This window comes from Capsicum annuum, chromosome 6 (genome assembly GCF_002878395.1).
Source record: "Capsicum annuum cultivar UCD-10X-F1 chromosome 6, UCD10Xv1.1, whole genome shotgun sequence".
Lineage (NCBI taxonomy): Eukaryota > Viridiplantae > Streptophyta > Magnoliopsida > Solanales > Solanaceae > Capsicum > Capsicum annuum.
In genome coordinates, this window is record NC_061116.1 from 224984641 (window position 1) to 224996207 (window position 11567).

Here is an 11567-nt window from a genome sequence, read left to right on the forward strand (position 1 = left end):
AATATAAAACAACATATATTATTTGAAAATGAAATAAAAACTATTGTAAATAATAATAACTAACCAACAAAAATTTAAAAATTGCTTGATTTCTGCTTCAGCTACTTCAGTAGTGATTTTATTATATCACCCCTAATTAATTATTATGGTTATTTAAGTATTGTGCCACATAAGTTGAGATAGAAAAAATATTATAAATTACAATGACAAAAAATTTAAATTATTTAAAAAATATAATTAGCTATCATCGACACAAAACTCTGGACACGGAGAGTCGAATATATTATTTAAAAATTATTTAAAAAGTATTATAAATTACAATTGTTAACAACTTAAAATATCTAAAAAAAAATTAATATTTTATATATTTTTAAAAAATTAAATGAAAAATATTAGGAATTACAATAATCAACGACTAAAAAAATTTAAAAGATATAAAATACTGGTTGACTCTTGAAATTATATTAGTGTCACTGAAATTGGAATAGAAGAAAAGTATTATAAATCATAATAATTAAAAACTTAAATTATTTTTAAAATATAATTAACTATTAATGCTACAAAAATTTGAACAAGAAAAGTAACGTATATTAATTTAAAAAATACATAAGAAAATTTATAAATTACAATAATTAACAATTTAAATTATCTAAATACATATTAAAATAAGTTAAACTCATACTAGATTTCGGATGAAATTCTAAAAAACATATACAATCCTTTAATTAAAAAAATTTATTCAAATATATTAAAATTAAATAAATAAATAAATATCTTAATGTTGGGTATGTGCTGACACGGAACATGCTTCACTAGTATATATATATTTGAAATTCTCAAAATACTTACAAATTACAAGCTCAATCTTCTAAGAGAACATCAATAATAATTCTCTCTTTCTTTAATATAATAATAACAACAAACTCAGTACAATCTCAAAAATGATAAGATAAAAATATTAATAATTTTTATCCGATTTTAATGATATAAAAAGCTATTTTCAATAGACAAAAAATACGCACATCCCCCTTTTCTCTCCTTATCTTCATCCTTAATTAATTCTAATTCTACTTCTAGAATACAATTTTTTTCATATTACAATTTAACCCACAATTAACACAAAAACAAAAATCTCTCACAAAGTCCACCGTATGAATAGACTACTAATTACTATATATGATTCCCGCCAAAAATGCCACGTCACCAGTCAACTAACCAATCACCCCCATTTGCGTGAACAGACAAAAATAGCCCCCGTACAACACACTACATCTACTACCTAGCCTCAAGGGCAAAATCGTCAAAATCAAATTCGCCGAATTCATCCCCGTAGTATTTCTCCGGCATCCCAAACTCCGGCAACCGAAAGAATGAGTCAACGTCGAACCCAAAATCGTCAACTTCACAGAACCCAAAGTTATCAAACGGCGTTAAATCACCGTTAACGAGAACTGACGTAGGTGACAACGTAACAGCGTCGTCGCTTTTCTCTCCGCCGTCGGCAACAGACTCCGTTTCCGTCTCCGTCACCGTTAACTCCGTCGTCAATACTCTCGGAAAGTTAGTAACGGCGTCGGAACCTTTGAGTTTAACGGCAGCTTTATCGTAAACTTTAGCTGCTTCTTCTGGAGTATCATAAGTCCCTAACCATACCCGTTTTCCCCGGGTCGGGTCACGAATCTCTGCAGCCCAACGACCCCACGGCCGTTGTCGAACACCTCTGAACTTTTTACGGCGAGTGACGTCAGTTTCCGGCGAAGCTGACCTTCGTTTTTTTTCAGTTATCGGTTTGGGTGATGGCATGAGGTTGATCTCCGTCACATGTCTCTTGACTCTCCGTACAGTATTCCGGCCTTCGTCATCGGATGAATCCGTTGCGTCGGGGTCTGTAAGTATAATTCTTACAACTTTCTGAATAACCTTGGTATGGGGGTTGGATTTTTCATCGTTCTCGTAAACATGCTTGTTTGTAGTAACTACGTGTTGAGTGAATTTGATGATCGGAGGTGTATCCATGGAAGAAATCATTGAATTTCTCGTTATCGCTAGTTTTTTTCTCAAAATTAAAAAAAAAACAGAGCACAGAGAAGGTATCAAGAAAACACCATCATCATCCAAGTAGAGCGAAGAGAGTAACAAAAAATTGGTAGTAGGAGCAAAAAGAGAGTGATATTATAACAACAAGTGAATAAATTTATACGGGGTTTTAAGTTGAATAGTAACCAATTATTATTTTGTATAACAGTAAAGTGTGGAAAAAGTTGGAAATACAATGATTTGAGAAACAAGTTGATGGGTGGAAAAAAAGAAAAGAGATTTCTTTCTTTGCTGTTTTGGCGGGAAAGAAGAATCATTAATGGGCTAAAGGTGAAACAAGAGAAAGAAATATAAACAGACAAGTTAAGAGCTTCGCACTCCACTCAAGATATATATAGTGCATGGGGTATTGGCAATTGAATAATACACAGGTCTGAAAGGCCACTAATACCACGCAGACATACAAGATTGGGGCCCGAATTAGATCCGATCCCACACTCAACAAAATTTGAATTTGGATTTAAGGTTTATCCTTTAACAATATAAGCAACATTAATTTAACTAGATGGTCTTTTTTCTTTTTTCGATCGCGAAGAAGAAAATAAATCTTTTCAGATATTTTATGTGTCCGAGTGGACTAAGTGGGTATAGGATCTTCTTGACCCATTTGTTTCCCGCGCTAAAACTAAGTAGTAAGTATTCCTTCCGTTTAATTAAAAATATATTTTATTAAATTAATCTTATTAATAGTGTTTTGGATAAGTAATTTGAAACAACTACTTTTAGTATATGGACCAAGTAAAACAAAATGAAGAAAAATAATTTATGTGACAGATTTTTAAAAATAATTTTAAAATCATTAAACTTCACCGAGATGATTTATTATAGTCAAAATAAATATTTTAGTTTATTTAGACTACACATTTTTATTTTTTTTAAAACTATGCCTTTGGTCAATTAGAGTTACATAAATTGGGAGGAAAGATGAAAAAGAATATTAATTTTGTACTTGACTAAAAACAGGAGGATCCTCTTTACAACTGGTGATATTGGGATTCTGTACTTGTAGCAGCAAGTCTTTGGTCTTGCATTTTCCTTTCTACCTAATTGTGCACTAATTTCTCTTGATTTTGGAATAGGAACTTGCTAGGAAGCCGCCAGAGGAAAGTTCTGACATTCTATTGGATTCTTTGAAGTTTTAAGAAAGCTATAATTAGTCAAGGTCCCTACCTATTTATGCAATATTACAATGAGGATTTGAGGCAATTCAATAGTAGAATTCGAGAAATTACATTGTTTTGATTTGCAAATTCTCAACCCACCACAGAACATACATCAAGAGGACTAGAGGAGTAATAATTGAATCTTACCTTTAATAATCCATGAGAAAGCTAAAAGGAAGCTATTCTCTTTGGAGGCAAATTTATCAACATACATTATACATGTAACATTCACACAGCTAACACAAGTTATACTAGCATCAAATGCCATGCAATTAGGAAAGGCGATCTACAATGGTGAAACCAAGGACGGATCTAGCGGCGAGAAGGTGTTCACCTAGTCCCTGCGAAGTGAAACCAAGGACGGATCTAGCGGCGAGAAGGTGTTCACCTAGTCCCTGCGACAAAATATTATACTATTTAAGTAAGGTAGATTCTTTTTTAATTCATATATTAAACCCTCTAAACACAAGACTAGAAGCTGACCAATAATTTAAATAGTTCAAAATTCACCTTGAGGTTTCAGATCCAAATTTCAAATACTTTATTTTTGTATGTTAAGCCATCTTAATGAAAATCCTCAAATAGTTTATTTTTGTATGTAAAGCCATCTTAATGAAAATCCTGAACCCGTCAGCAGCACTGCTCGAGCCGTTAAACTTGAACATGAAGCAAAGTGAAGAAAGTCCTGATAGCAGGGCATGTGATTCTAATCTATAGGCTAAAAAGACTTGTTTGCTTGTAAACCAAGTGACAATTATTTGCACATATAATTTTCTTTATTAGCCCACTCTTGCACAAGCAGCCTACCTCTTCCAATTTCAACTCTATATTATACCAACAGACAAAAACTTTTGCCTCAAAATAATGCATACTCCAACATCTGGAGCTTTCCAATTGCACCAACAACCTTTGGGCCCTTTTTGATAGTGACCCAGCATTTATGAACCCCGCTCACACAAGTTGAACTATGAAAGTCTAGCTAGCCTAACTTCCTACACAGGAACAATATACTCTTCCAAAGAAGCTATTCCCACCGCCCACTTTCATTTGTCTAATATACTGAAAACCAAGAGATAATTTCATTTTTTAATACTAAGATTGACTTATAACAAATAATAGTTAATATAATAAAATTATCATTCCATATATTGCTTCTTAAAGGATATGGCAAGTTAAAACATTGAGAGAGTATTGGACACCAGCCGCATAATTACAATTGGCTTATTGACTGACACCTAGGTTGAGGTTGCTTGCACTATTTGAAAATATCAACTAAAGTGCGTTGGACTCTTCAAAAATAGTGCGTTCATTTTCAAAAATCTAAGACAAATATGATCATATATTTGGACCGTCCTAACAACATAAATTGACACACTGCTTATTGTGTGGCTCCACCTCTTCACGAAATTGAGGGGACGAGATAACAATATAAGTAAACGATTTTCAAAATCAAGATAATGACCTCAGCGTGCATTAGAGTCAGTCACCTTTACGTTCTGCAGACGATGGTTTCCAACTTTTCTGTGTTCAGCCAACACATTAATTAGCCCCTGCTGAAACGTCAGAAACTTCTTGAAGCTGTCTGAAAACGACATTACCAAAATTCTTGAATCCAGAGTCCAATATCTCAGCACGCCGGGATACACATGAAAAGAAAAGTCAAAAACTTTGAAGGCCAAATATGAAGGAAAACTTGACGAGAGAGCTTGGATGGTGAACACTCCTCATTTCCAAACCCAAGGGAGCAAACAGAAGGAAGCTCCTAAGAAGGGGCTAAAAAAAGGGAGAAAAACTTGTACCACCTAAGAGAGAAAAACTTACCGACACAAATTTTCAAAACAGAACAGAACACAGAAAAATGGTCTCATACAGATAAAGAGTTGCAGTTTAATCACTGAATTTTTTGCCACTCAAAAGATAGCACTCATACAAGACAGTCAAATAGACATGTAGGAAGGAGCAAAAGTAAAATTACATTTCAGGTTCTCCCCTCACTAAAATTCAACAAATAGATATTCACATATTGAAAGATCTCGGTCTTGACAACCTTGCAGAGTCTACATAAACTGATTTCCTTACCAACATTTTGTTCTTTCATCCAAAGCACAATGAAGACACTGCACTTAGGAATGAAAACAAAATGAAGTTAGCTGAAATTAAAAGTGTATCAGACACACCCGAGGACAAATTTGCCGTCATCCCATAGCATATTTTTGAGTCCAGCTACGAGCAGTGGTCTCGTATTTTGCCCTGTCAGTCTTGTACATATGAGCAATTTCTGGTACAAGTGGATCGTCTGGGTTTGGGTCTGTCAAAAGAGAGCAGATGGACAACAGGACCTAAAACATAAAATAGCCTGGTGAGATAAAATCCAAAAGATAATTGAAAAATGAGAGAGATAAACCAGTGAAGCTCTTCCCTTTCCCCATTTCCAGAAGGTTTAATGGTGCCTTGATACATAAACTGGTTATCAACACATTTTGGATAAACATGCAAACAAGAGAAATTAAGCCACACAAAGATACTACTCCCTCCGTTTCAAAAAGAATGACCTACTTTGACTTGACACAAAGTTTAAGAAAATAAAGAAGACTTTTGAATCTTGTGGCCTTAATTAAAGTAGTGTTAAATGTACCAAAATACCCTCTAATCTTGTGGTCATAAAGATGTCATGTGGAAAGTTGAAATTAAAGTATTGCCAAAAAAGGAAAGGGGTCATAGACTAAAAAGAAAAGTAGGTCATTCCTTTTTAAACGGAAGGAGTAATAAAGAAGACTACTCCCCTACTCGATTATCTAAGACAATACAACAAATACATACAACGATTTAGAAAATAAATCAACTGCATCAACATCAATTAGAGGGAAGATGGAAGACAGAGTAACACAAAATGTGCCATAAGTAGTTCACCTAATTTCTACCAAAGATTTAGTAGAAGCAAGTGAGAAGTGCTAGTCATTACATCAGAAAATAATAGTATAATACAGCAAATACTTATATAATAGGAGCCTAAATGTCAAAAGGTATCTTTCTTTATTAAGGAAATGAGCATGAGACTTCCCCTCACATCATTTTAAATGGAATAATTACTTGCTAAGGTGCTGTTTGACGTCTGTCAGTTGGAGAAAAAGGAAAATAACAAATATGTTATTTAAGGCAGTCATGTTTTGAAGGACATATTATGATAAATCTTGCTCTTTATTAGAAATAGATAAAATATAGATAATATATAGTTGCTCTTTCTTGTTTAAACAAGTCATCATACTGTTTAGTTACTGTTCTAGATTCTACTGTCCTTTGACTCCTTCCTTCTGATTCTAATGGTTAGTTATCGCTCCCTTTCTCTTCAAATACAAACATATCAGCCTAGACCACCATATTTCCTGAGCATGCTATCACATTAGTAAAGCCACAGTATAGCTTGCCAATCACAGCTCTCACATTCATTCATATTGACATAAAGCTTATTCTAATAAATATACTCCCACGTAAGATTATCTGGGCTAACTGTAGGCCATGATTCCAATGGCCCAAAATCCATAAATAAAGAGAGGAGATCAAGACTCAACAGGTCTAGACAACATTACATGACAAAAGTCGACCATTCTCCACCAAATATTATCACTCACCATCATCTTCATTTTATTAAATCTAGTCTTTGGCTAGGATTTATTTTCATAGAGAAATCTAAGACCAGAAAAGAAAAATAGCAACATTTAATTGGACATAAACAAGACCAGGATCCAAACCTTAGATATGGTCAAAGCTGGACTCCATTGCTCTTTAAGGATATCCAAACATATACTTCCATTGCTATTGATGTTAGGGTGGAAAACCTTAGTTCTGAATGCAACCTGAAACAAATAAACAATAAGAAGATCAACCTTGTCTGATCACCACAAAACCCAGTCAACAACTATTAATCAAAAACATTTTCAGAATTGGCAGATAAGAACTCCTTCAGCAAATCTCAAACAGAGCCTGAAACAAACAAAATCCTTGAAACCTACAGAATCACCATGTAGGTAAACCTAACCTAGCAGCAAACAAAAGGCAGCCATATTCTACACTATGGTGCACGGATCTTCTGGTGTAAAAGACCAGCACGCTTATAGGTTTGACAAAACAAAATGGAGGAAAACTGTTACGCCCGTGATTATTGATCTATAATCTTGAACAGCACCCTGAAGTACCAGCTCACTCTAGCACCAGAACATAAGAGAGAGAGCAAGGAGAAGATACACTTCTCAACAAAAAGCTGTGTCGTAGCAAGAAGTGGGAAAGATTATATGGAAGTTACAGTCATAGTAACTAGTATCTAAGGGCCAATTCTTGCTGAAGTTTTCCTAACGGATATGGATCTATTTGTCAATGTATATGTCCGTGCACTCATCTCTGTGGTATATAAACCAAGAAACCATGTGCCATCAAACAAAATGTCAGCATTTCTAATGCTAGCGTACTATACATTCTACTAAAATAAAATTAGAGATGGCGTAGTAGGCAGTAATTTGAATGTTAATATCGGTCAGTTCTATCACTAAATTATATATGGATACAGCTAAGTTGGAAAGATGTCATCCATTAAATTTCCTGCTTATTTTAAGAAAAGAAAAAAATTATCTTAGAAACACATATGCACATATTTGAGATGCATTCAGTGGATTCTTTGTATTTGGTCAATTCATGCAAAATCATACTCTCTAGCTTATAACAATAAAGAATGTAAAGGAACAGACACAGATCTGGACAAGGATAGAGCATAGGCATACCTTTGGAGGCTTGAAAGGATAATCCGGAGGGAAATGGATTGAGACCAAAAATACACCTCCTGCATAGGGGCTATCTGTAGGCCCCATGATTGTTGCTTGCCAATGGAACATATCTTCAGCCACTGGACCTGTATTTTACGAAACATGCTACTTAGTAACGACATAACAACCATGTCATTAACAAATGTATAATCACACTCAGCTAATTAAAGCCAATCCTAAATCACAGAGAAAATAGCAATTGCTATTTTGCTCATAAGGCAAATGACAGAATATACGTTAGGAGAAGTACAACAAAGAACAACACAGAAATTTGATGGACAATTACAAGTAACATTCACAATCTTAAGAGTGCCATGTATTGATTGTAACTCTTAGAAGTGAGAAATAGAAACCAATATAAAGATGCAATACAACCAGAGTTGAGCAGATGCTGGTCAGAAACCACTATCATATAACAAAAAAAGTAAAAATAAACAAAAAGTATGATAACAAAATTGCATTCAGCATATGTCCATTCATAATGGATCAACCAACTAATGATGCCACTAACGGTTTTTCCATAACATTAATGTCCAAGCTTGCTTATAGCCATCTTGAGTAAACCAACAATACATGCTACCTCCAAACTAGGCCATGTATCTCATGACTTGTTCCACCAACGCATAGGCAAATGGGAACAGTTCACCTAGTCCACCTCTACCGAGCTTCGAATCTTGGATCCTAAGATTACTCGTAACACTACCTCAGCTCTTAGACTGCTAGGCTACCATCGCGGAACTAATGCCACTAAACATACAAACGAACACTTCAATCATGCAATTTTTCTAGCAAAGAAACAGAAAATATGTTCAGAAAATTACTAAATCAGACTAGTTCTTCCGCCACAAGTTCTCTAAACCTAGCAGCAGCCTTAGGCTCACGAGAGCCACAGAAAACATCAGAAATACGATCACAGGGACCGCTAAGCTACCACTGGGAGCTAATGCCACTAATATTATAGAAACAAACATTTAAATTATCAACCTTTTAGCTTCTGCTATAACGGTTAAACTTAGCAGCATTAGCCTCTCAAAATCAGCATAAACCACCAGAAATTCAATCACAAGGACCAAATTATCGACCTTTTAGCTAACAATACTAGCACATAAGCTCAGAAATCAGAAAATAATGAGAGCCGACATACCAGCGCTGCATGATGTGGGAGGATCCTTCTGCAGATCCTTAAGCTCCTTCAATATACGCTTCGACGCCATAAATTAGCTCGTATACCTTCAAATCCAAGCCCTAAACCAAATATAAACACAATTTTTTTTCATCAAAATCCACAGATCTCCAACTTTAAGCAAAGTACAAAACAACTACACACACAAATTTCAGTCACAGATATCAGAAAACTGAATATTATCAAAAATAACCAAGAGAATAGCTTATAAAACTGAATCTTATGAGAAATAAACAAAAAAAAAAGCCCAAAAAACTGAAGATTATCAAAAAATAAACAAAAGAATAGCTTAGAAAATTGAAGATTATCAAGAATTAAACAAAAAAATTACTAGATCTAATGCGGAAAATCACAAATCTTCATAATTAATTAACATTGATATGCAGAAAGTACCGGAAGATGTGGAGGCGATTGATTGAATTTTGGTGGAAATGGAGGATTAGGTTTTGAGCTAATGTAATGGAAGAAGGGGGAAAATAATACTACTAGTAAATAGCATTACTACTGTATTAATATTGCGTATAAGAATGCTATTTTTCGTAGAAATATTCTGGAGTGGGGTCCACAAGTAAGGTTCTAGAATCCTCTACTGGAGTCATAATGTGGACATAGCCTGTGGAAATGGCACTAGGTAGACATTTTTAGGACCATTTGAATCTTACCCACTGCTTGTAAATTATTTAAGATCCCTTTTTAATGAGTATTATTTTATTTTAGGAAAAATTGTATCACTTGGCAACAAGAATTTTAAATATAATTTGAAAAAAAAAAAATCACTTTAATTTCTCTCACAAAAAATGATGAGTAAAAAAATTACTTTATTTTCATGGTCAAACATAATTTTAACTTCAAAAAATTTTATTTTCACCATCAAACGCCCGTGCTTAATGTTCTCTTTTCCTTTTTCGCCTTTAAATTTAAGAAAATGTGTTGTGAATTTTTTTTAGTTTTTCATTTCAAAACACCTGGTTGTTATTATTTAAAATTCAATTTTTAGTTCAAAATTTCAAGAAATTATATCCTTTAAGTTGAGCTATCCTTTAGCTTGAGTTGGGGTCTATCGAAAACAGTCTCTCTACTTCTTCGAAGGTAGCGATATGGTTTGCGTACATCTTACTTTTTGAGTTGAGTTAATCTAAAATTATAGGACATTATGTTCTTGAGTTAAGTTTTTCAATTCAAAGCTCAGGATTTTCAGCTTTTAGTAGCTGTTTGACCATGAAAATTATTTACATTTTTCTGAAAAATTATTTTACTTTAATGAAAAAAGTGAAAATAAGATGAGATTGGCCATAAAAATTTCAAATAATATTCCAAAATTATATTTGGAAAAATGAAAACAAATTTTACTTATTTTCACTCATACTTCTCTCACAAAATTACAAAAACAACTTTAATTTATATTCATGGCCAAACACAACTCCAATTCCAACTTTAACTTTAAATCCAACTCCGGAAAGTTATGTTTTTAGTTTACACAACATGCGTTGAGTCCTAAAATTCGAAATGTGTAGTTGTGGAGAAGAAGAAAGAACAAGGAGAATAACAAAGCAATTATGGTAGTAGTGGACCAATTTGATCAGTTTTATTACGACTTGGTGACTAAAACAAATGTGTATTTTCATGAAATTGTGTCATTAAATTTGAGTTCATAGCTAGTTTAAGACTTCAGAACATAGAATTTAAGCTTGAACTTGGTATTCTTGAAATAATAAAGGTGACAGAGATTATACCATTGTGAGATACCATGTTGGCACGTCCTTTATTAAGTACAGGTTAAATATTAAATAGGGAAAACATATCTTTTACTCCATGGACTTATCATCACAACTCACTTTAACATTTAAACTTAACTTTCGTTTATTTATCAATTAACAACTTTCAAATGAATTAAATACCTCTATAACTAACGTGACAAAAAAAAAAAGAGCGAGTGATTTTTTATTTTTTTTTTTAAAAACCACTTTATTACTATTTTTATTATTATTATCTTCATAGAAAACATTTTCATCTTCTTCATCACTCCCCTTCCCCACCCCACCCCCAACACTTCATTTCTTCATCTTCTTCATATCCCCAACCCGTTTCTTCGTAATTCCCTTCCTATCAAGTCTTAATTAATCCAGAATTTTATTTTTCGACAATTAAAAAGGATTCAAGATTGATGAACAAGTTTGATTTTTGACCAAAAATTTCATGTCATGCGAATATCATCTATGCCATTTTCGAATTTCGGACTGTTTATGCCATTTCTATAGACATTTTTGAGTAAGAAATTGAAAATTTAGGAGTTTTGGAATTTTGGATTTT

The 11567-nt window shown here is 33.5% G+C and overlaps 2 protein-coding genes across 2 annotated transcripts; both read right to left on the bottom strand.

Moving 5' to 3' along the window:
• Positions 1-857: 857 nt before the first annotated feature.
• LOC107875403 (pathogenesis-related genes transcriptional activator PTI6) lies at positions 858-2714 on the bottom strand. The gene has a single exon (XM_016722112.2). It carries the CDS (start codon positions 2026-2028, stop codon positions 1276-1278), a length of 753 nt encoding a protein of 250 aa, XP_016577598.2. The 5' UTR covers positions 2029-2714; the 3' UTR covers positions 858-1275.
• Positions 2715-5106: 2392 nt separating this feature from the next.
• On the bottom strand, positions 5107-9925 carry LOC107875402 (ubiquitin-conjugating enzyme E2-17 kDa). Its single transcript, XM_016722111.2, has 5 exons — positions 9651-9925; positions 9219-9319; positions 8033-8160; positions 7010-7114; positions 5107-5599 (listed from the first exon to the last, which is right to left on the bottom strand). The coding sequence occupies exons 2-5, from the start codon at positions 9286-9288 to the stop codon at positions 5456-5458; spliced, it is 447 nt and encodes a 148-aa protein (XP_016577597.1). The 5' UTR covers positions 9289-9319; positions 9651-9925; the 3' UTR covers positions 5107-5455.
• Positions 9926-11567: the final 1642 nt, after the last annotated feature.